Raw genomic sequence first — 26935 nt, forward strand, 5'->3', positions numbered from 1 at the left:
CAAGAAGTGCATGTAAGACAGAGAGCATCCTGATTGGCCTGTTTCAGTAAATCAACCAATCAATTGTCAGTGTGGGCGGGCTTTTATCTCTTCTTTACCTCCCTGAAATGACTTTTTGCAGTTTGGGATGCCTGTCATAAGAATACAATTCACCGTTACCAGACAGCAAGTCTGAGACAAAGTTGATGCCCTTCTCAAACCAATCTTTCTTAAAAAAGATGTGTTCCTGGACAATATGCTGATTGTTCCGTAGTATACAAGTGTGTGGGGAGAAAATGTGCTTGAAGGCTATTTTCCAAGCATCAAATGCTTGCTCATGAAAATTAGCTAGCTTAAACAGGGAGCTTATTACAATTAAAATAAAAAAATAAAAAAAATAATTACAATTAAAATCACAAGCAGACCGGAAGTTTGGAGTAACATCTCGCGAGAAGTAAAACAATAGGGCGGAAGTCTAAAGTTTGGAGTCACATCTCGCGAGAAGTGGGTCGACGTGTTGTTATCATACCTACACTTCTCGCTGCTAGTACTTTAAACTGTCAGCAGCCTGTTTTTTTACACATAATGTGTGAAGAAGAATGCGACTGATAAATATTTTAAGCGCACAGTGTTTAATCTGAAGTGTTGCTCGGTATCTTTACCATTGTTTAGATCAGTTTGCGTTTGTTTTGTGAGAACAAGCTCGCATCTGCAGTCAAGGCGTTTCCGTGGCAACGGCGCCTTCATTCAGTCAGGTAAACACTTCACATGGTTATTATAATAATGTGATCAATATTTATGGGATATTGATAGTTTTTTCTGTCACTCAGGGAAGGATCGCATTAAACGCACCAGGAGACGCTGAAGAATGCGACTGAAAACATCTCTGCCTAAGGAGCCCAAACATATCCTTTATAGAAATATATTATTTCATACACACTTCTCCTTTAATACAGGATCATGATCTATATTCTCTCAGAATCAAAAGAAACAAATACGTTATTATAAATTTGAGTTTTATACTTGTAAAACACAATTCGATTGTTTTCATCAAAACACACTGGTAAATTATTAGCTATTCATACATGTAAAATATCTACATTTGTGGCATGTTAGCTGAAAAATATAAATGTTATTATGGATTTCAGTTTTTGATTAAAATTTAGAAATACTTTAACATTTTAAAATATACATTACCTACAGCTAAACCAGTGTGATATCTGTGAAGATATATTTTTTTTAGCAAGGTTTATATGAAATTTCATTTGAATACAACTGTGCATTAAATCTATATACATTTTTAAAGTGAGAATTTCTCCCATTAACTTCCATATTATTTAATTACTCATCACTGCTGAAAAACAACACTGTATTCTAAATGTATGCAACCATATAATTTTTTTTTCCAACCAAACAACATCAAAACAACTACACAACATATGTACTTGTGTATAATGGTTTTACTCAGAATTTATTCTCATTACTGCATGAACTGCGTGTGATTATTATCAGATCAGTCTGTAGAGAGTAAAATGTGTACTTTTCCTCCTTCAGCTCTTATTCAGACTATGTGTGCTTGAAAAGTTGCTGTTGCCACACACACTGCCACACAGTTATTCATTTGATATAGTTTATTTTGTTATGTTTGTTACATCTGAATTGTCAGAGTGTATGTGTGTGTGCCGTTCTTTCGATGGTAATATGTGTGGCGCTGCAAGTAACTTTTTTGAAAGAATTAAAGAGCGATTTGTGATCGTGGGTCATTGAGGCAGACTCCATCTCATCAGCAACCTGTGACCACCAACCATCCTTGCAGCGTCTCACAGCTCTTCAAAGCAAAGGCTTATGTAAGCCTCCTCATTCTTTGATGTGGGATGCTGTAGACGATGAGAGTGGCCTGTCGCTTTTTCTCAGCCAGCCTGAACACCTCCTCCAGCAGCCAGGGTTTCTGAGGAGGTCTGGACCGTGTGCCCAAAACTGCCATTGCAGTTACATGAGCCACAGTCCTAAACCTCGCCCATTTCCCCTCAACATCCGGAGGAGTGGGAGACGATGACAACCCCAGCTGCAAGAGAAGCAGAAATTCACACTTGCAACTTTCATCAGCTAGCCTAGACCAGGCCACTATGGGTTTGAAAGGGTTCCTGGGTTTACACCCACCACCGGAGTGGAAGAATGGCAGGCGCATCTTACAGGTGACAAGTCGATGGTCAGTGGGCAGATCAGCTCCACGGTAGGTCTTGGTGTCAAGGACATGGGCCCGGATCCGCTGTTCTGTCACTATGTAGTCCAGCAGATGTTCTTGCTTGGACCCATCATGCATCCATGATGTTGTGTGGATGCGCCGATGCCGGAACAGTGTGTTGGTAATTACAAGCCCATGGGCTGCACAAAAATCTAGCAGCTTCCTACCGTTGTTATTGAGCAGATCTGGCCCATGTCTTCCAATCATTCCTGACCAGGTGCTAGCACAGACATGGGCAACATACAGCCCGCGGGCAGGATCAGGCCCTCCACATGGTTTAATGTGGCCCACGGCTCATTTATCGTAAAAGCGTTTTTATTTTCATTGGATATTTCAGTTGACTTGCATTGGGACCTAACGCGTCTCTACAGGCGTTTAACATGTTCAGGGTTGCCAGATAAGAGACGCAACACCCCCGGTTTGAGATTTTTACTTGTGCAAATTGGAAATATTCCGCCTAATGTTATACTTATTTTGTGCAATCTGGCAACCATGCACGCGAGTGCGCTATTTCTATCTCGCTTTCCCCTTTGAACAAATTTAGCGATCTGTAGTGCAATATTCTGCTCAAGGAAAAGTGTTATACAGCTACTCTGTGTCCATTCTTGAGGCTGCTTGTGATGTTTGGTGCTACTTTGCAGATAAACCTTCTCAGTGATTAAATATAAAAGTAGATCTCGGCATCATTGACATGCGAGCAAAAGCAAGCCAGAATATATATATTTATTTTTAATTTGTGCAATTTGGAAATGTTTAAGTCCCCTCATACCTGTATGTTAATCTAACTCTTGTAATCATTTATCATAGTCATGTAGCCTGTGTTATTCTGTTGTGTGCTGAAAATCAAACCATCGAGGAGACCCGCATCATGACAGTTTTAGCATGTAAACGGGTAATGTTTTAGAAAAAAAATAAGTAAACTCGCCCGCTTTGCGACAAACATTAAAAGTTCTATAAATTTCATTTTTCTTTTTATTAATACAGACCCCTGATGTAGAGATTGTTAAATGGAATAATAAATTAAAAGGGAAGTTATAAGTAAATGAATGTATAATCTCCGCCTTTATTCTGTTTTTTAATGCCTGATAGAAAAGTATCTATCTTTGTAGAGCAATACAATACTTTAGACAATTGCAAAATAGTCCCATTAGTCACAGATACACTTCAGAAAATTGAGTACACAAATATTTCTGGGCTTAAAGGTTACAAAAACCAAATCAATGCAGAACATTATATCTCAAAAGGAATACAATGTGGCCCCCTATTCACTACTTAAAGCCCGATGGGACCCCTTTACCAAATAGTTGCCCACCCCTGTGCCATCATGACCAACTTGGGCATTGAAGTCACCCAACATGATGACTCTATCCCGAGGGGGCACTTTAGCCAGCACCTGTGACAGGAGGTCATAGAAGGCATCTGACTCATCTGCCTTTCCCGCATCCCTCCACGGATGTTCGTCTTCAATGGGGGCATAAGTAACCACGACCATCACTCCTCGCCTCTGGTTGATGGGAAGGCAAGCCCAAAGTAATCTGGGGTTTACAGCTTCCCACACCTCACCGCCACGCTCCCATGCTCACTTCATACTTTTGTTCAGTAGAAGAGCCACTCCCTGTTGTTTGGCAGTCTCCTGCCTCAAGTAGAGGACAGTCCACCCCTCATAGTGGCAGGAGCCAGAGCCTCCTGAACACCACAGCGATCCAGGCGGTACTGGTCCAGCTCCCGACAGAGGAGTGGCAGCCACTCCTCCGCTGTGAGCATTCAAACATTCCACGTGGCCATTCGTAGCAGCTTTTTGTTGTTTTTTGAGGAGCCCAGATGGAATGTATTCAGTCTCCCGGCTCTGCCAAATGGAGTTTGGCCAGGAGACGTCAAAGACGCCTGTCCCCCCAAGGCCTCCGGCACTAGCTTAAAGTTTTAATTCATGATTTAGTGGTAATCAATTGAGGGTGAAGGGGTTACCAGCCCCTCGCACCTGTCCAGAGCCCCCATTTGGCCGCTGTGGTGGCTACAATATGCCATGAAAAACGGGGAGGGGACAGTCTCTATTGGCTCTCCCCCCATGGCGCTACCCACGACGTTGCCTGTCCGGCACCATGCAGAGGTAGGTTGTTTTGCCGGACCAATCTCCAATCTAATCTCCGACCCCCAGGAACAGGTTTGCAGATTTTCGGAGCATTTATGTAAGGTCCTGGGTGAGGGGAAGTCCCTCAGCCGGGAAAACATTGTGGGACAATGTGGGGATGACCCAGCTGGGGCTGCGGTGCCTCAAATATTGGAGGAAGAAGTCACTACCTGTGGGTGGCTGGCTGAGGTGCCATCTTTGGAGGAAGTACTGAAGGCGATCTGGAGCCTGAGACCAGGAAAGGCAGAGATGAGCTCCCAAGCGAAATGCTGAGTGAGGGTGGCGTTTGTGCACAGATTGCCCTACACAACATCATAACAACAGTCTGGACCACTGGGTGGGTTCCACAGGATTGGAAGGATGCCCTGGTGGTCCCTCTCTTTAAAAAGGGGGACTGCATGAATTGTAACAACTATAGGGGCATCTCGCTCCACAGTCTGCCGGGAAAGGTGCTGGCAAAGATTATTCAACATCACCTTGCCAGGCATGCTGAGGAGAGGCTTGCGGAGCCCCTGTGTGGGTTCAGGAAAAGGCGGTCTTGCACACATGCCATATTTTCTGTCCGTCTGCCACAGCAGAGGTGTAGGGAATTCCAACAAGACCTACATCTCTGCTTTATTGACCTGGTCAAGGCCTATGATACCATCAGTAGGCCTGGGCTCTGGGTTGTTCTTCGTGCTTTCGGAGTCCCAGACCTGCTGCTCACGATCAGTAAAGGACCATCGTGATGTCGAGCGGGCCCGGTTAAAACTACGTGGCCGGGAGTCGGAGTCATTCCCTGTTCAACTTGGAGTGCGACAGGGATGTCCTCTGGCTCCCACATTATTTAATAACTATTTCGACCGCGTAGTGCGTGAAGCCTTCAATGGCTGTACCGGAGGAATTTCCATCTGGTACAGATATAATGGGAGGTTGATCAATGCACGGGTGCTGTCAAGGGATGGCTCCCTATTGGTCAACCACATTATGTATGCTGATGATCTGGTGATTGCTGCTCACTCAGAGGAGGAGTTGGAGGTGCTGCTGATGAACCTGGAGCTTGCCACTAAGAGATGGGGCCTTACCATCAGCCCAACCAAAACTAAGCACCTTCCTGGGTATTATGTACCATCGGACCCTCCACCCCCACAGCTCCCAATTGGTGATTGAGAGTGGAGTGTTTCCCATACGTGGGCAGTGTGCTTATGACCGGCTCTGGTTTGACAGCAGAGGTCTCACTCTGAATCAGTCGAGCAGCATTATCTTTTCATCGGTTGCGTAACGCTGTGTGGAAGCTACCCGGTTTGTCGCTCCGCACAAAGCTTCAGGTATTCTCGGCCACGGTCATGCCCTCCCTTCTCTACACTTGCGAAACGTGGACCCCCCTAGTGGAACAACTTCGCCGGTTAGAGACATTTAGGCTGGCCTGCCTAAGATCCATCCTGGGTTTAACCAGATCTTTTAACAAATCTTTGAAAGATGTGGACAAAGTCCCATCGGTGAGCTCCTCCGGCAGGCAAGGTTGTGTTGGCTGGGTCATGTAGCCTGCATGCCCGGCCACCGCATGCCTAAACAGCTTTTGTTCGGCCGGATAGAGGGGGCTAAGTGGGCATGGCACGGGCTGGAGAAGACATGGAGTGATGTGGTACAGGAGGATGTGGAGCTGAGTGGACTTGCCGGCGGTGTCAAGATCAGCCTCTTTGGAGGAGGCTTGTGAAGGACGCTACTGGCAAGTTGGAGGCAGTCGCCCTCCAACAACAACAGAGGGCAGAGGAGCGACACTCACAACAATGAGCAGAGCGCCAGGTGGCTAAAGCACAACACGTTGGCACAGTAGGGGGCACAGGTGGTGCATCAGCCAGTCATCTCAGTCAGTCGACCCGTGTCACCTGTTGGATCTGTCCCGTGACCTCCTGCCAGCAGGCGTTCGACACTTCATGTGGCCTCAACGTGCACATAGCCTGGCACAAGCGTCGTGGTGACGTCACTGCCACTTAGTGGTGAATGGGTGTTGTTGTTGTTGTGTGTGTGCATGTTTGTTAACAAGATGCAGTCCTATTTTTAGACAAAAAGTGTATGTGAGCGTATGGAAAAGAGGCTAAATGTAAGTAAAGTATTTTAAAGGAAAATCAAATAAATGTGAAAATATCTGCATGATATCATGTGTAAAGCCACAAATGATGCCTGGGTCAAAATTGACCTGGGAACGCAAAATGTTTTAATAATTTTTATAAAAATTGTTATCTCTTAAATAATTTATACTAAAATCTGAAGAAAAAAATATTATGTTAATTTTGATAGCCTTGACAAAGTCACAGTTTGGTTCCCATACGAAAAACGATGTGGTATTTAAAATTATGATTTACCTCTACCGGGTCAAAAATGACCCCAACACAATAAGAGGTTAATGAAAATGAAGCCTATTTTTAGGACCATTAAGGCCCATACATTTTTTCTGTTTTTACATATTGTTTTTGCACAATTAAGCTAATTTCCCCCCAAATGTTCAATAATGATTATGCAAAATTGTTATATTTATTACCATAAGCCAAAAAAAATAAAAAAAAATTCCAGTATATATTATTTAATAAATAAAATAATTTTGTGTTTTTTGGGGTGAAATGTGGCCTGCTTATATTTTCATGAGATTCCCCAAAATATGTACCCTGTAATGAGTATAAATGAAGTTTGTTTTTTATCTTTACTGCCAGCAGCAGTATTATGGATTTTTGGTTAAAGCTGATGAACTGTCTGTACACTCTTTAACTCCTGCACACATGGAGAGCTGGTGAGTTGCTTGGGCTGGACGTCTGCAGATGAGCTGTACTCCTGCAGCGATGATCATCACATCCTCAAATGGAACCTGCTCACCAATGAAACCAGTGTTGTGGTGAAACTCCAGGAGGACATTTATCCCATTGACCTGCACTGGTTCCCCAAGACAGTCAGTGGAAAGAAACAAACTGTGGCCGAGATCTTTGCCCTCACCAGCTCAGATGGTAAACCAACACACGCTTCTCATGACATCTGTATTCTCACAGTTACCACAAAACCATCAAACTCATCATATCATACATTTAGCATTTTATTTTTCCCTTAACTGCACTTGTTAGACAAGTAGCTTCTTGTTTTCATGCTCTCTTTGAGACTAATTAATCTGGCTGTTTTTTGCTGCTCTGTCTTTAAGACTTCTATGTAAACATCTTCCTCTTTTACAATTAACTGAACAGTAAAATTAGTCACTTTCACACAAGCTACAGGTTTTCAGTCGGATTCAATATAAATAAAAAACGAAATGGAAAAAAATAATAATTTAATATAATGTTTATGCGTGCTAGGCAGTGACTTGTCGGGTCAAGTTTCTGATCACTTGATGCAGGGTTTCCCGCAGAAAATGTGTTAGTTAAGGTGGTGGTGGTGGTGGTGGTGGTGGTGGTGGGGGGGGGTGTATTTGGAATTGCATAACTCCTGACACAAATTAAGACAAATACTGAAACTTGAGTCATATCTTTTTAATGATGTATTAGTTTGTCAAGGTAATAACATTACATCTAATAGTCCGTCAAAATGTGCAAAGCTTATTACAATCACTGCTTATGGCAGAGCTGACACATAGCATCGCTACAGGCTATCCTCCTTGGTTTAGAAAAAAACAATTCAAGGGCCCTTCGGTAACTGCACTCTTTTACGAGTGGACCATTTATGCATATTTTCATGCAGGCTGTCAGACTGTTCTCCTGCAGTCTGTTCCGCAAGTCTGTCTTGATCTATACATGGAAAGTGAATGAAGTTTAGATTAGCGTTGAGTCGCTCCTTTACTTATGGAATGATTTTCCGGACATTATTCAAAAGGAATTGCAAATTGTATTTGCAATTGCGTTTTCAATTTGTGGACGCATAAAATGTGACATAATCCAAACGCAATTGCAAATCGCGCATTACCGTTTGCATTTTTGTTTAAGCGAACGCACAGTGACTGCCAGATTTCAAATGGAAAAGCAAAGTCCGTTTGCAACTGTGTTTCCATATCTTACGAGTTTTGGCCCTGTCATATTTAAATAGCAATTTCAATTACCACGTCTGCTTTTTCACTTTCTCAGCGTCGCGTATGTAGCCAGCCAAAACTCGAATGGAATACTAATTCCCTTAGTATTTCCATTGATGCCTTACAGGGAAACCTGTCAATCAGGGTCAAGGGTGGGATTATGCTATGGGGCGTGTTTGTCTTGGGAAGAGACGTCACTCACAGTCGACGGTCAAGATCAAATAAACCGGCGTCTGTTCAGGGCATCACCTCTTTATTTATTTTGTATTTATTTTAATGTTTATTTGACAGGGACAAATGCATAGAACATTGCTTTATAAAGAATAGGCCTACAAAGTAGATGCCACGCATACATGTTTCTAGCCATGACTAATTTGCAACCCCTGTCCCTGGTTAGGCTTATAAATTTAAAACAATAATTACAGCGTATTGAGTTTAAGATTTATAATTAATAAAATACATACAACAAATACATCCCATATATGAAATAAGATATGGGCTTAAGTAGATGTGGAAGTCACTATAAATCAAAGTCTAGACATATTTAACAATACAAGAACACAAAAGTGTGCATATGTCTGTGCGTGCTCACATATGCAACATTATGTTTGTATGCATTGTGTTATGTCCTACGGAAGCGTATTGCATTCACTTGAGAAAAAAAAATCTACTCTGTTTTTCTGAATTAACGACTTAATTATCTCAGAATTACGAGATCATTTTTCATTAAAAAAAATATTGAGATCCCTCAAAATCCTGCCAGGAGCTCTATTTTAGCTGGATTGCATGGAAGTAAACATGTCCCGACCTTTCTAGTTTAATCCGGTTTTATTTTACTTTGGGTCTGAGGCAATATATAGAGATATATTTTAAACTTGGCCTTCAATACAAAGACATTACTGTCTATGACATTTGTAATACTGTCATGGCTGAGACACGCTTTGATCTTCCAAAGGACACTAATCAAGCAATAGACTTGTACTTGCATTTAACACGAGAACTACCGGAATTATATAACTACTAGAATGGCCATAGCGGTCATTCTGACCGTTCATACTAGACTGTACCAAATGTCATGTCATATTTACATTCGAAACTTCTATTGAGATTTTAGAATGAAGCTTCTAATGTCTGTCGTCATATTTTATGGCGTCATCACCCTAAAAATGTATTGAATAAAATACAATAATATGGATCAAATGGAGCGCCAAGCGAACGCAGATAGTCCTACATAATACGATCTTTTTTTGTAATATATAATAGTGCTAGACTATATAAATACATATGCCTATATATTATATATTAGCTGCTAGACTGCCCCGGAAGGTGCGTGCCTCGCTTTGTGTACAGCAAGTTTTTTCCACCACAGTGAAAATGTTTTCGAAAGTCTAAACGCCAACAAACATGGATTGAGGCGGAATATTTCGTTAGATAAAAACATGTTGTGAATTTTGGAAATGATTACATCTATCCTTTTTCAAAACATGTTGACTTTTGGACTTTACAACGCTCTGGAGTTATTGGAAATTGGAAACAATCCATGTGTAGCCGCCACTGGAATCAAAATCCATGAATAAATGAATCTGTTATATTAATAATAAACACCAGGACACGAAATTTTAATTCTAATGAATGTGAAAATGTATTAGTTCATCGACAATCACAGAACTTGCTATTGTAGCTAATTACAGATACAAATTTGATTATTTATATTAAATTATTCTCTTTGTAAAATAAAAACAAATCAATACAATAGCTTATAAAAATATCACCAAAGTGTATTTCAATGCATAGTAAAAACCTTGGACATGTATGAAACACATATAGGCCTAACCCAAAATGGCCAAAATGGTTAATAAAGAATATGAACATTCGCTAAACTGTGGGAAAACAAACTGATTTAGAAAGCAATATCATGCTGTAAAACTATAATGAAAATAGTATGCTGTAAAATCATTATGAACGAATTCTCCTAAAAGTGGGCTCACTTGAACAAAAAAGGGGGCCCCCTTTTAGGAGAATAATGTAATATAATCAAATTTGCATCTGTAATTAGCTACAATAGCAAGTTCTGTGGTTGTCGATGAACTAATACATTTTCACATTCATTAGAATTAAAATTTCGTGTCCTGGTGTTTATTATTAATATAACAGATTCATTTATTCATGGATTTTGATTCCAGTGGTGGCTGCATAGGATTGTTTCCAATTTCCAATAACTCCAGAGCGTTGTAAAATCCAAAAGTCAACATGTTTTGAAAAAGGATAGATGTAATAATTTCCAAAATTCACAACATGTTTTTATCTAACTAAATATTCCGCCTCAATCCATGTTTGTTGGCGTTTAGACTTTCGAAAACATTTTCACTGTGGTGGAAAAAACTTGCTGTACACAAAGCTGAGGCACGCACCTTCCGGGCAGTCTAGCAGCTAATATATAATATATAGGCATATGTATTTATATAGTCTAGCACTATTATATATTACAAAAAAGATCAGTATTATGTAGGACTATCTCATGTTCAGCTTAGCTCCATTTGATCCATATTATTGTATTTTATTCAATACATTTTTAGGGTGATGACGCCATAAAATATGACGACAGACATTAGAAGCTTCATTCTAAAACCTCAATAGAAGTTTCGAATGTAAATATGACATGACATTTGGTACAGTCTAGTATGAACGGTCAGAATGACCGCTATGGCCATTCTAGTAGTTATATAATTCGGTAGTTCTCGTGTTAAATGCAAGTACAAGTCTATTGCTTGATTAGTGTCCTTTGGAAGATCAAAGCGTGTCTCAGCCATGACAGTATTACAAATGTCATAGACAGTAATGTCTTTGTATTGAAGGCCAAGTTTAAAATATATCTCTATATATTGCCTCAGACCCAAAGTAAAATAAAACCGGATTAAACTAGAAAGGTCGGGACATGTTTACTTCCATGCAATCCAGCTAAAATAGAGCTCCTGGCAGGATTTTGATGGATCTCAATATTTTTTTTAATGAAAAATGATCTCGTAATTCTGAGATAATTAAGTCGTTAATTCAGAAAAACAGAGCAAAAACTTTTTTCTCCATGAAAAATGATCTCGTAATTCTGAGATAATTAAGTCGTTAATTCAGAAAAACAGAGTAGATTTTTTTTCTCAAGTGAATGCAATATGCTTCCGTAGGACATAACACAATGCATACAAACATAATGTTGCATATGTGAGCACGCACAGACATATGCACACTTTTGTGTTCTTGTATTGTTAAATATGTCTAGACTTTGATTTATAGTGACTTCCACATCTACTTAAGCCCATATCTTATTTCATATATGGGATGTATTTGTTGTATGTATTTTATTAATTATAAATCTTAAACTCAATACGCTGTAATTATTGTTTTAAATTTATAAGCCTAACCAGGGACAGGGGTTGCAAATTAGTCATGGCTAGAAACATGTATGCGTGGCATCTACTTTGTAGGCCTATTCTTTATAAAGCAATGTTCTATGCATTTGTCCCTGTCAAATAAACATTAAAATAAATACAAAATAAATAAAGAGGTGATGCCCTGAACAGAAGCCGGTTTATTTGATCTTGACCGTCGACTGTGAGTGACGTCTCTTCCCAAGACAAACACGCTCCATAGCATAATCCCACCCTTGACCCTGATTGACAGGTTTCCTGTAAGGCATCAATGGAAATACTAAGGAATTAGTATTCCATTCGAGTTTTGGCTGGCTACATACGCGACGCTGAGAAAGTGAAAAAGCAGACGTGGTAATTGAAATTGCTATTTAAATATGACAGGGCCAAAACTCGTAAGATATGGAAACACAGTTGCAAACGGACTTTGCTTTTCCATTTGAAATCTGGCAGTCACTGTGCGTTCGCTTAAACAAAAATGCAAACGGTAATGCGCGATTTGCAATTGCGTTTGGATTATGTCACATTTTATGCGTCCACAAATTGAAAACGCAATTGCAAATACAATTTGCAATTCCTTTTGAATAATGTCCGGAAAATCATTCCATATTTACTGTCGAGTCGCTCTACTAAAATTCGCGTTGTGAACATAAAGCCCGCCTACTTTGATTTGATTGGTCATCTCAAATATTCTGACATTGACGAGCAGTGACAGACCAATGAGGTTCAGATGAACACACAGACACACACACACACACACACGCTCGGCGCTGCTGCGGAAGAACGCGCTGATAACAAGACTGAAGCGAATAGGAAGGCTTATCACATATTTAAAGATGGAAAGGGAGAAAACAGGACAGAGTAACACGGCCAATATCGCTCATATATATTTTTTTGACGACGTAGTTAAGGCGGCAGGCGTGTGTTGCTTAGGCGGCCGCCTTAGTTTCAAAGTGCTGCGGGAAACCCTGCTTGATGGATCACTTGATCACTGTGGGCAGTCATGTGTGTATGTTCCGGCTATATGCTCTTTTAGTTTGATTTGGGTGTGAGAAATGACCCAGACAGCTGTTGTCTAGATTTCTCAGGGCCTGCTCATATGGTAATACATGCCATTTACTCAATGTCTGGTGCTGCTCTTGTGAGCTTGACTGCATTCACTTGCTCTAAATATAGTGCAGGGAGCAGCAACATGCTGATTTGCAGTTTCAGGCAGCCAGAAGTTACATTGAACATTGAGAATTATTTGTATACGCATGGCCACTAAGTATCCACTTGTGTAGTGTCTTCAATAACGGTCTCTATGCCTGATTGCTGTCTGTCTGCAGGACACTGATGTGAGCAACAGTCACACTCTCTCAGACTTCTTCTGAAGGTGTTTCATCAGTACACCGTATGTCAGCAGATTTCTGATTGTCCTGTTAGAACAATACCCAGAAAGATGACCTTAGAGTAAATGAACTACTGCTTTTGGTGACATACGATTATTTAAAAGGTCTAAATTCAAAAGAGGATTGATACAATTTTGAATTGAATGACAAAAACTCAAGTCTTGAGATTCACTTTAATTTTAAAGTACTTAAAGTATAAAATTATATTTTGCATAAATAAAGACCTTTTTAAGACTTTCCACCTTTATGAGTCTTATTACTCTCATGCATCATGTTTGAATTTTGAGTTTGTTTGTATTTCTTATTATTCTCAATGGTGATTCTCATTACTTGAATACAGTATTATTATTATTTAGTTCGTTTTTTACTGTAGTACAATAACTACTATAATGATGTAAAATACTTTACAATTAAAATAATATACCGTATTATTTTATTCACATTACAGTAATGGAAATGATATATTTGTTTGGGCATTACAGTAATGAGAATTTTGGGGGAATGTGCTTAATTTTCATAAAAATTTATGTCACATTGCAAAAAACATAATGGTGCTCAAATAGGCCTTATTCATATTCTGTATAGTAGTATACTTCTTTCTTTTGATTCTGGGGTGAAATGTGATTTGGACATGCTTTTGACTAGGGCTAGGTATCAATTCAGATTTCCCCATTTGATTTAATGCGAATTCACAAGATTTCGATTCAGTTTGGGTATATTTAAATTATAATGTCCATTTTGCTCACATACAAAATAAATTCTCTCTCCGCTAATGCTGTAAATGATATACAGGAAGAGTTATAACTTTGTACATTACAAAAATCTTACTTTTATAAATTAACAACAGGGTCCATTTAGTAATCAACACAATTCTGAAGTAAACTTTGTCAAAGTTAAGAATTGATCTTGGGATTTTAGGAATCAAAATCGGGATCATTCAAATGAGGATTGCGATCTATCAGAAAATTGATATTTTTTTTTTTTTTTTTTTTTACGTTTCATGATGACATTCACCTGTGTAGGTCTGATGCTGCTGTCTGTGATGGTTTGATACATTTGTGTTAGTATGGCTGTTCCCAGATCTGTTCCCAGAGAAATCTGTCTAAAAGCGCCCACAGTACCAGCTCATGTATGTTGATGTGTTGTGCAGGTAAACTGCATCTGCTGTCTAAATCAGGTCGAATAGAGAAGAGTGTGGAGGCTCATAAAGGTGCCGTGCTCGCTGGACGCTGGAATCATGACGGAACGGCTCTCATCACAGGTGCATTTCTATACATACAGTATAATCAGAGGTGCTTTATCTCAGCTCAACGGACACGTTTACACAGCACATTACATTAACAATAACTAAACCAAACAGAGACAGTTATTCTCACGTCCTAAAGCTAGATGCTGTCCCAATGAACAAATAGGTCAAAATTGAATATTTGTACATGTGAAAATACATTTTTAACATGAAAATAATTAATATTTGTAATATTAAAATGCTAATAAATAACAAATCCCTCTCATATATTTTTAGCTTCTTAAAAGTGTGCTTTTAAGTGCAATATGTAGTTGAAATATTTCTAAAAATATATATACCTTATATTCAGTGTTTTTAATCATATATTCTTATATTATAAATCATATATATTATATTATATCCTCTTTGGGTGATGGTAGCTTTATAGTTACTGATCCAAGCTAGTTAGGGCTATAGCATCTTCAAAAAGACAAACATGTTCATGTGGAGTCAAAATCTAAACTAACCGGTGAGATGAAAACATTACTTTACAGTTGTCTGTGATTTCTACAGAATGAGTCCATTTGAAAGCCTGTGAAAACATTTGCTATGAACGTTTGAGATGGAATTGATTTGTGTGTCTTGTGTTGGTGTTTGTGAAGCTGGTGAAGATGGCCAGCTGAAGATCTGGTCTAAGAGTGGCATGCTGAGGTCTACTCTGGCCCAACTAGGTAAAACACACTAACTGACTCTAGTTAAACACATGAAAACTACTCACCAGATCACGTTTCTTCAATGTGTTTTTTTAAATTGACTTCAATGCCTATTATTCATCCATACTGAACTGATCACTCCTCTGAAAATGGTTCTGTGTCTCTAAGCAGGGTCTCCAGTGTACTGTGTGTCATGGGCTCCAGACTCCAGCAGAGTTCTGTACACATCAGGACGACAGCTGATCATTAAACCACTGCAGCCCAGCTCCAAACTCCTGCAGGTGCTCCAGCACAACATGCATACGAATCTGTCATGTAGCTGACATCGACTGAAGCATGTGACTGTGCAGACGAGTCACAGCACCAGTACAGTTGCACTGCAGGGTTGCACAGTAATTCCTAATATCTGAAGGAGAAACACAATTTGATCTAAGAAATCAGTTCTTAGATGATATTCATTTGTAATAATCTATTTGGTTAGATAAGAGGAGTTTTAATTCATTGAATTAGAAATGCATAGTGCCTCTTGTGTCATTTGTGTTGTGATGAGTTTACAGGGTCTTAGAAAAGAAAATGTGTCTTTTACTTTAAGAAGACTTTATAAATGAAATTATGTACAGAATTGCAAAAATTCCCAAACACTTCTCCATTGGTTTAGCCAGTGTTGCTCGGTCAGGTCGGTTGGGATGTTTTGATATCACCACAGAGTCACAGAGATAAATACATTAAACAGTCGTGCCAGTTTTGTGTGGTATTTCAGCGCAACAACAACTTGCATCTTATTCACTGTTCATCCACAAAGTTTAAGGAGACACAATGTGCTCTGAAATAGCTCTGACCAGTGAGTGAGGACACAGGAAGTCTCTGTCATTCTTTTCAATAAAAACATGCCTGTCTATGTAAATTACCCTTAGTATAGATTTAACTCTATTCACAAAATGCCACTAACATACTCTCAAACACTATCAATCTGATTGTAGTGAACAAATGCAAGTAGCAGCTTGATCCTTATAAATGAAATGAGACATACTGACATTTCTGTGAAGTGAGTCTCAAATATTAGACAATATTATGGTATTACTGCGGTCTTTCATTTTAGAAAAGGACAGGGGAGTCAAACCAATAGTGCTCTGTTAGTTTGAGCTGTCTCTCATGTCAACCTTTGATTCGACCAAGGGCACGATGAGTTTGGCAGGACAGGTGGTTGGGAAATCTGCTTAAGAAAACCTGGTCATTGATGAAGCTGCTAGATCTGCAGAAATGACACACTGCAGCTTTAAATTCATAAATGAATGTGTGAGATTGTTTAACCGGTTGTTCTTCCAGTGGAAAGCTCACGATGGCATCATTCTGAAAGTGGACTGGAGTGCATTGAATGATCTCATACTGTCAGGAGGAGAAGACTGTAAATATAAGGTGAGCACGTACATATAATTAGGGTGCTTGAAGTACTTGAATTTGGCTTTTTCAAATTTAAGTCCTGGAAAACCCTTGACAATAGCAATTTTATCAAGAGGTGCTTAAAAAGTTCTTGAATTATAGAAAGTCTTACAATACGTTGCTTAAATCATTTAATGAAATGTATTTATTTATTTTTGTAAAAACACGACGACAGACCACAAGACCACTGCTGAAGCAGCACGTAGACGGCGCTGTCACGTGATACCTGTTACTTTAGGGTGCGCTGTTCAGAATGGGCCAATCACAATCCAGTGTTTTAAAAAAAAAAAATATATATATATATATATATATATATATATATATATATATATATATATATATATATATATATATTATAGATACTGCTGTTGCGGATTTAATAAGTATGCAACTATCAGTTTTAATTACAATTTACTCTCCAGAGTGAAAACATTATATGAGAAGTAAAACGTTTTGAATGATTTGAGTGCAGATCAATGGAGGATTGAGTTTTGAGAGTCGTCTAGCGCCCCTCCTGTAAAGAAAGCTTTTTGTCTCACAAAATAGATCATTTCTGACAACATCTGGGTCAATATCAAAACATTTTGACAAACATGGCCCTTGACTTTTCTAGCAAAGCTAATAAAATATATATAATTGAATAATCTAATCTTTAATGATATGAAATGAATCCAGTAAAAGCATTAGTGCAAGGCCAAACAAGTGGGCAAAAAAGCAAAACAAAATGATTATTAATAATATAAAAATAATGTTTGTCCCTTGTTTTCATGTTGTTGGTTTATCAATGTTAAAACTTTTTTTTTTAATGTATAAGTTATTCACATTTGAATTCATGTTTTCACACACAAGTATTTGGTGTTGAACCCCATTGAACCCTCGTTAGTGTTCACTTGCTTCGTTCGTGAATCAGAATGAAATGATAAATGAAATCCTTTATGAATAAAAATGAATGTCGACATGTTACAAAATATTCACCGTCAGCGTTTATAGGCAAAAACTGAACTGAATTGAAAAATGCAATATTTTGTCAAATGTTTTTGAGAATGACCCATTTGCAGTTTGGGTCAGTTCCTCACATAAATCTGCTGTGGGACTTTAGAAAACATGAATCATATGAGACTTCTGTTTTATGGGAGCACATCGATTTCATCATGAATGAACCAAGAATTGATACTGTGAGAATATGAAGTTAAACATTCATATACAAATAAATGAACTGAATGCTTGAAATATCTTTATTTAAAATGAACAAAAATCATTTGTTTTAATGGCATCTCGAGCATAGTCCTTAAAAACAAATGTGCTTGAGAAGTCCTTCAATGCAACTTTCAAGCATCTGTATGAACCCTGTATAATACAACATACATCCAATCGCAACAAAGCACAAAATCCATTTCTCATCAGTACTTAACCTAACCACAAGCATAATGGCACTTTCTATTAAATAAAAAAAATCCCTTTCTTCGTCTGTTTTTTCTACGCTAGTTTATTTACTACTCCTGCAACTCTTGGAACTTGGCAGTGTGATTTTTCAGATATCGGTGACTTTTGTACGAAATATTGCTTCCTCAAGTTGCTTTGGATAATCGTCTGCTAAATGACAATCTAAATCTACTTCACATGAAATGAACATTCGTGTCCTAAATGTTTGTATTATGTAGTAACCGTTTAGGCACTTGAGGCTGTGTTATATTGTGAGTATAATCACTCCACTAAGTGTCATTAGCGTCAACATTGACTTACATGACCTCTTTGGTGTCAGTGATACTCGCAGCATGTTATCTGGATGATACTGTACAGATGCTCCAGGCTGATGTTGATGAGTGTTGTGTTGCTGGTCAGGTGTGGGACAGTTACGGGCGTCTGCTGTTCTCCAGTGCAGCTCATGATTACCCCATCAGTGCTGTATCCTGGGCTCCTGACGGTGAGCTGTTTGCCGTGGGCTCCTTCAGTACTCTCAGACTGTGTGATAAGACAGGGGTGAGAGCTCACCATTTACTCTGTTCTTTAGCACTAATACTGTATGTTAGTGTGGAGGACCACACAGTCAAACCTGACATATCAGGACAAACAGAACATCAGATCATAAGTTGGTTATTGTCTTGCCTCCTCCTGTCCAAAATGTCATTAAACTGACCAGAAACCATTGTGTGTGTCTGTGTAGTGGTCATACTCTCTGGAGAAGCCGAGCACAGGCAGCGTGTTCAGTCTGGCGTGGTCTGCTGATGGCACTCAGCTGGCAGGAGCGTGTGGAAATGGACACGTGTTGTTTGCTCATGTCGTAGAACAGCGCTGGGAGTGGAGGAACTATGAGATTACTCTCACTAAGAGACGCACTATGCAGGTGCACACACCCTCATGTAACACACATGCACGTTTGTTATCAGTGTCAGTCAGAATGCATCTCATCTATATCTACACAAATAATCTAAATTGAGGTGTTTTAATTGGTAACACTTATGGTTATTAACTACTGTACATTAGATAATATGAACTAACAAGGAACAATACTAAATAATCTTAGTTAATATTTATTTCTACATATTCTAGTCAATTTTTAACATTACAATTTTTATAAGTTAACATTAGTGAATACAGTATGAACTAACATGAACAAATAATAAACAATTGTATTTTTATAAATTGACAGTAGCCAAGATCAATAAATGCTGTAAAATTGTATTATAAATTGTTAACGATACCGAATGCAAACCTTGTTGTAAAATGTTACATAGTAATTATTTCCATGACCTCATATTAATTGAGAAATTGGTTTATTTGTACTTCTAGAATAGGGGTCGGGAACCTTTTTTCACTAAGGAGACCATTTTGAAGTTTTTGGTTGATGCATTTTTTCGAATGAGCCATAGCACAAATGAATAATTTACTATTTTTCAAAAACAACTAAAATAAAATGTCCATAGACTACTCAAAAACACACAAATATGCAAATATTAATAGGTAACATGATGCAATATGAAATTGAGTACACGTGTTTGTGCCGTCTACATAAAATGACTTCATGAAAACTGTAACTTCCCTTTTGGGCTGATATGTAAAACATATTTAAATAATAAATCACATTTAAAATATCATGATATCTGATTATAACCCCTGACAAGGGTCGTGAATATTGTTGCTTTATTGATTTTGCATTAAAAATGTCATTCATTTCCTGAAACACAAAAAACTTTAAAAGCACTTTAAATGAAATGAAAAAAGCAATTAAAGAATCTTCTATATAACCACCTCCCCAAATCCAAACATTTACCATCTCCAACCACCCCATTTACCATCACGTAAGCATCACAACAGGTGAAAAATCACAATTATAAATGTAAAGATTATTATACAGTATCATGCAAAAGTTTGGGCACCCCTGGTCAAAATGTCTGTTGGTGGGAATAGTTAAGTGAGTAGAAGTTGAACTGAACTCCAAACAGGCATAAAGTTAAAGATGAAACATTGTTTTCAACATTTTAAGCAATATTAATGTATTATTTTTATTTCTTAAAATTGTAGAGTAAAAAAAGGAAAGGAGCACCATGCAAAAGTTTGGGAACCCCAAGAGATTTGAGCTCTTAGATAACTTTTACCAAGTTCTCAGACCTTAATTAGCTTGTTAGGGCTCTGGCTTGTTCACAATCAATTTCAAAGCTTTATACATACTCCTCAAATCTTGTCCCAACAATCAGCAGCCATGGGCTCCTCTAAGCAGCTGCCTAGCACTCTGAAAATTAAAATCATTGATGCCCACAAAGCAGGAGAAGAGTATAAGAAGATAGCAAAGCGTTTTCAGGTGAGCTGTTTCCTCAGTTCGTAATGTAATTAAGAAATGGCAGTTAACAGGAACGGTGGAGTTGAGGTCGCCACAAATTTCAGCATCAGAAGTTTGCAAATGAACATCGTAGAAAATGCTCTTAACCTCTAAGATCAATAGTTATTGGGAAGGAGTCCCAGAACTCTATGAATGTTCGTGTGTTGGAGAAAAGCTTTCATTGCATTCAGAGCTCACTGCGCACACACATCAAATCAGACGTGCATTTTCTTTCAGCTGTTCTTCAAAATATAATCATGTTTCGTCAAACTAATTTCTTGTAATATATCACTCAGAAGTCTCCTTCCACAGTGGCTGCTACATCAGCAAAATAATCGGCATGAAAAATCTGTATTTGGCGGATGTTCAATTCAAAACGTATTCACCAGAAGTAGCTGTATGACAAATTCAGAAGGAAATCAAAACAGTGTCAGTGACTTCAAGCTTTGCAATCACACGCACACTTTCTGTTGGAAAAGCAGCTCTAGACGGTTTTAAACGTTCATGCGTTGATGAATGGTGAGACACCTGGCGAGCCACTTGATTCATAACAAAGAGCCACTTTCATTTTCATGATTTTGCCTAGGTCCCGACAAACCCATTGGCCAGCCCTGCTGAAACACATTCTGTTCAATAAATCTGATTGAATCCAGATGATCTAAGACATTTATTTTCTGCAGATTGTGATTTGGGTTCCTTTAGATTTCATGATGATTATGTTTGTAATGGATCACAATGCCCAATACTGTCAGTCAAAGCTCAATGTGAGTCTGTTGTTAAACCCCATGGATGCGTGTCTCGTGCCCCGCAGACACAATATGCAACAGACTCACCTGAGAGGGCAATGGCAAGTCTTTGCATGGGAAATTATTAAGGCATTTAATACGGTATGTGGAAAGCGATAAGCTATTGCAACATGTGCAGATTGTAACACAAGAGCAACAATGCCTGCAACTGCTGCAGCTCAACGCAAGAGAGTGAAAACACGTGTCTCAATGACGCAATTACTGTAAATATTGTATTCCGTGTTGCATGTAAGTGGAAATAAATAAACTAAATAAAAAAATAAAATAGTTTAACCATGTATATAACTCATCCTCAATAAACCGGATTTGTGGGCAGACATTGTTTCTGAAAATATAAAATATTTTATTTTCATGGCCTGTTTCCCACATTTAAGTTCTAAACTCAAATTTGTGGATCGTGTTGAACTAGTTCATGAAACAAAATAGATCTTGCATTGTTTGGATTACATACATTTTATATTTATATAGATTAGGTAACGATACACTATTTCACTATATGATATGAAATGATGCAAAGCCTCACTATATGATACAATATTTCATGAAACAAATGTTTCACTCAAACTTATTCAAAGATTCACAATAAATGTGTTTTAATCATAAATTACACAACAGTATCTGACAGTGGCAACAAAAAGTAAAGCTCTATAATAAAGTGACTTAAACAATAGCACTGCATTTATTTTGATTGATTGTTATGAGAAAAACTCATATTAACTCTCAATGTTCGTGTTTTTCTTAAGAAAAATGTGTTTGTCTACACTCATTTATTCAGTTGATTGATTCAAGTCATTTATATTTGTATATCACTTTGCACAACCCACATAGTTTCAAAGCAGCTTTATAGAAAATCATGTCTTAATGTCTTAAAGCCCCCAGAGAGCGGGCAAAAGTGACCACAGCAAGGAAATACTCCTTTCAATGTTATTTAGTAGTGGAAAAACTAAAGAGGAACCTAATTTCTGGTTTTACTATATATGTACACAATCCAAGAGTAAGAGTAAGAGTACTGGATTACAAAAATAATCAATAGTGATAGTTAACTTTAAAGTAGGGCTTCAGATGCTTAGATGATCATTAATAACACATACATATCCAAAGGAGGCATGCAAACTGCACACATATGTTAATAATGTATTATATGCTGTTATGTAATCAACCATCTTCACATGAGCGTCATATGTTTAACTGTGATCTTAATCATTGTATGTTTGTACAGGTGAGGAATGTATTAAATGATGCAGTGGATGTTGTGGAGTTCAGGGATCGAGTCATTAAAGCATCTCTGGCTCACGCTCATCTGGTGGTCACCACCTCTCTGCAGTGTTACGTCTACAGGTGCTGTACACACACACACTTATACACACACACTTACACACACAGTCATATATTACTCACTCTCATGTCATTTGTACTGTTCTCTTGTGTTTCAGTGTGAAGAACTGGAATACCCCACTGATCTTTGAGCTAAAGGAGGGAACAGTTAGTCTTATACTGCAGGCCGAGAGGTGACCCTTTAACTTCTGTGAAGTACCTTGATGAGCTCAGTTTTCTTTAGATGTATTTCATAGAAAGCATTTGACTGGAAGAGAGAGACTGTAGATTTGAATTGCATATTTCAGCTGAAAGCTAATTTTGTCCATGTTTGTCCACCTCTTAAATGCTCTTTAATTTTGATTCCAGCAGGGTTCCCACACATCCTTGAAAACCTGGAATTTTGCAATGCAGTTTTCCAGTCATGGAATATTTGAAAAATACCTAAATGTCCTGGAAAAATAATGATTTGTCCTGGAAAATATTAATATAACCATTTGACTGTTGCTAGCAAGGTTTCCGTTACAAGCACAAAAACATGGTAACGATCTGACGCGGAATAAGTCAGATTGTTCCACATCTGACGGCTGCACATTGTGAAACAACATCAGCGGTTGAGTGCGCTTACACCCTCACGATTTATTACAACTACGGCTAATCGTGTTTGCTTCAGCGGCGTATGCAAAGTAAGAAGCGTCATTCGTGAAACTTCATTCATAAACAAACTGAATGACCTGGTACTTGAACCGACCGACTGAATGAGAGGGGCATGTTGTTCGTTCAGCATCGGCATGTGAGTCTACCTTGTTCATCATTGAGAGAAAAGGGCGGAAGAGCTATTAATGTGTAAAAGTGACTGATGTTTCTGCACGTTGAGGGGATGTCACTTGACTTGTGTCAGTGCTGCCGAATACATTGAAATCTATGAAGTGACGCGTCAGCACAACCTCGGCTCCAACTTCACACCAAAGTGTTTTTCACACATATTTTGCCTCACAAATGATGTCTTTGAGAGTACAAAGCTACATTAAATATTTTTAAATGGTTGAAAGAGACATTGAACATCTCATAATTTCCCTCTTCATCCTTCCGACGTACCATCCCCTTTGAAATCAGTGCATTCGCAGCATTCTCTGACGCAGCATAACTTTAGTCATTGTGTAGGCACCCTAATGTGGAGGACAAAGCACCGCTTGACGCTTGTGTTTAGCAGATTTGACGCCTCGACTCAACTCATGTGAAATGTACTTTACAATGATGAAAGGACATCATTGAAACTCAAAATGATTATTACGCTATTATTGTTGTCTTTTCTGATTAAAGTCATGTTCAGCAGTTTAAATACTGTAGGAAAATGATACAGTACATTTATCTCTTGGCAGATTTTGATTGTGAACATTTCAAATGATTCAGTGACTCACTCATAGCACATTAGACTTTCATTTGTTGACTTCACATCTCCAGAAGGGGTCACTATTACACTATATAACACAATTTTTGTTTCTGGGTAGTAAGTGTTATTTCCTATTTGCTTTTGCCTCAAAAGTATAGAAAATGACTATTATTCCCCACCAACTTTGCTTTTGTGACCAGGACAGTGATATTTTTTAATTGAGAAATTTGTCTTTTCGTTCACATAAAGTCAGAAACAAACAACATATGAATTAACATGTATTTATACTAAATTTATACAAAAATTACCTCAAAAGATTTAGAAATAAGTAGTTTTTCGAGATTTACGATTATACTGTATACTGTCACGAATCAGCCCCCAAACGTGGTCTCCCATCATGTTCTCGTTATACTGTCCTTGGTAGCGGCGTTCAATGTTCAGTGATTGAAGTGCTCCCCTTGCTTCTCCGAGTACGCTCCCATGTTCTCCTTGAATTTATCAAGATGAGCATCAAGGATATGGACTTTGAGGGACATCCTTCAGCCCATTGTGCCGTAGTTCTTCAACAGATTCTTAACCAGCTCCACATAATTTTCTTGTGATTGCCCAGGAAGCCCCGAACCACTGCAACAAAGCTGTTCCAAGCCGCCTTCTCCTTATTAGTGAGCTTCTTGGGGAATTCATTGCACTCCAGGATCTTCTTTATCTGTGGTCTGTCGAAGACACCGCCTTTGACCTCTGACCTCAGACAGCTTAGGGAAGAAGGCTTAAGGCCCCTGTATTTATACTACTATTTATATTACTGAAAAGTTCTTGAAGTTACTCCAAGTTTACTCAGCACTGAATCTATCTTGAATGTTCTGGAAAATTGGTACATTTCAAAATATCACTGTCTTGGTCACTAAAGCAAAGTTTGTGGGAAAAAATAGCAATTTTCTATACTTTTTAGGCATAAGCAATTAGGAAATAGCACGTACTACCCAGGAACAAAAAAATTCAGAATTTGTTACACATTGTTATTAAATCTGAACATATTGGTGAAACAGAAGCAAGCCACAGCACATACAGACTATGTATTTATTTAATTAAATTACTCCTTTACAGGGATTAATAATCACACTATGCCATGGAGCATACTGCTTATCTGGAGGTGAGAAACTTCTGTCAAAAACACACAGAAACGGCTAAATAAAAGCTCGATTTAAATGGACACATGTTTTTGCTTAAATATTACACTTGTTGGGCGCATAAAATGTCCTGGAAAATTGTGGCTTGAAAAGAGTGGAAACCCTGTCCAGCTATCATGGAAATTGTTAATTGTTGATGTTTCAGTGTTTTGCTTGTTTTGCTGCAGGTATTTCCTGTTGGTGGATGGGGCAGAGGTGTATGTGTACTCGTATGAGGGCCGTCTGGTGTCGTCTCCTAAGAGTCCCGGCATGAGAATGGACATCCTGAACTCACAGTCTGTCTCTCTGAGCAATGACACCATCGCCATACGGGACACCACTGATGAACGAGGTGTGGACGTCCACGAACACATGAGCCGCTTATTACACGGTTATTTACCAAAGAAATCAATAAATGGACATGAGTGTAAATTGTTATTATGTAAGAATTGATGCAAGAGACATGAAACTAGCACATCTATGGAGAACATCACAGGCTGTTTAGTGTCATTACACCAAATGCCAAACAATCACAATCAAGTATTCCAGAGAGACATGTAATACGTGTATTATAATGATTTATGGTGTTCCTGTTGTAGTTTTGTGGTCAGTCATTGTCTGTTTCAAACACTCAATCTTTGCTGTCCCTGTTTTTGCTGTGTTATTCCAGTTGTCTTTCTGTTTGAGGCGTTGACAGGAAAAGCCATCGGTGACAGCAAACCTTTCATTCACAAGGTATTCACACAGACACATCATATATTGATCTATTATTTTTTTAGTGGTTCTTTCTCCAACGATTCTGATTCTATTCTCAAAAATGCAGAATTTATTCTGAATTAAATTAAAACCGCGGCAGTGCTGGGGCACTTATGTGCATGACAGAGACAGAGTGAGATGCTAGAAACAAAGGGTCAAATACACAAACTAAAGCCACTTGCACACTACACCACTGAGGAATTGATTTTTAAGGATCACTGATAAACCTTTAAGACAGAACTATCATGAGCTCTGAAGTTGTTAATTGATGGTATGTGCTTCTGTTGAAAAACGTCACTTACAATATTTAGCTTAATATATTGGGTCTTATTCACTAGTAATTACATGCATTAAGCATACTTGTGCATGGAGAAAAAGTCCACTACAGCTGTACAGCTGTAAATGTGTAGAGAAAGATGCCGCGGAAGCAAAAGGAAAAAAAACATCACATTATAAAACAGCATTACAGTTTAGAATGATTTTATAATATGAACCACTGTAGACATAGAATGAACTGAAGGCGTGAAGGAGCATTTATCAGACTGTGCATGTGCTCCATAAGGCACTGCTCAAAGCGAAAAAAAATCTGTGGCGGTTCTCCTACAGCCCTACACCTGATTGTTTCTTGAACGGGACACCATACTGGCAGCTCTTATAAGAATAGTTCTCGGTACTGTGATGTGAATTACAGATCATTCGAGCACTGCCACAGTACTTTTCTGGCCTGTATTAGAATATTCCACCAGCTGCTTCATCCAACGACATGGAGTACACCATTTGTGCGCTCAAGCTATATATATATATATATATATACAGTGGGTACGGAAAGTATTCAGACCCCCTTAAATTTTTCACTCTTTGTTATATTGCAGCCATTTGCTAAAATCATTTAAGTTCATTTTTTTTCCTCATTATTGTACACACAGCACCCCATATTGACAGAAAAACACAGAATTGTTGACATTTTTGCACATTTATTAAAAAAGAAAAACTGAAATATCACATGGTCCTAAGTATTCAGACCCTTTGTTCAGTATGTTGTAGAAGCACCTTTTTGATCTAATACAGCCATGAGTCTTTTTGGGAAAGATGCAACTAGTTTTTCACATCTGGATT

The 26935-nt window shown here is 38.4% G+C and overlaps 1 protein-coding gene across 7 annotated transcripts in view; it reads left to right on the plus strand.

Moving 5' to 3' along the window:
* Nucleotides 1-488: 488 nt before the first annotated feature.
* ift80 (intraflagellar transport 80 homolog (Chlamydomonas)) overlaps nt 489-26935 on the plus strand; it is a 78493-nt gene continuing 52046 nt past the window's right edge. For all 7 annotated transcript variants that reach the window (XM_052110317.1, XM_052110316.1, XM_052110322.1 and 4 more), the window contains exons 1-13: nt 489-734; nt 810-882; nt 7107-7330; nt 14340-14450; nt 15077-15145; nt 15299-15408; nt 16454-16543; nt 18410-18547; nt 18732-18911; nt 22410-22528; nt 22624-22698; nt 25252-25415; nt 25734-25798. In XM_052110317.1, the coding sequence (XP_051966277.1) occupies nt 848-882; nt 7107-7330; nt 14340-14450; nt 15077-15145; nt 15299-15408; nt 16454-16543; nt 18410-18547; nt 18732-18911; nt 22410-22528; nt 22624-22698; nt 25252-25415; nt 25734-25798 (1380 nt within the window). In that variant the 5' untranslated portion in view covers nt 489-734; nt 810-847. The remainder of the gene's footprint in view (nt 735-809; nt 883-7106; nt 7331-14339; nt 14451-15076; nt 15146-15298; nt 15409-16453; nt 16544-18409; nt 18548-18731; nt 18912-22409; nt 22529-22623; nt 22699-25251; nt 25416-25733; nt 25799-26935) is intronic.

Source organism: Xyrauchen texanus, chromosome 38, assembly GCF_025860055.1.
Source record: "Xyrauchen texanus isolate HMW12.3.18 chromosome 38, RBS_HiC_50CHRs, whole genome shotgun sequence".
Taxonomy (NCBI): domain Eukaryota; kingdom Metazoa; phylum Chordata; class Actinopteri; order Cypriniformes; family Catostomidae; genus Xyrauchen; species Xyrauchen texanus.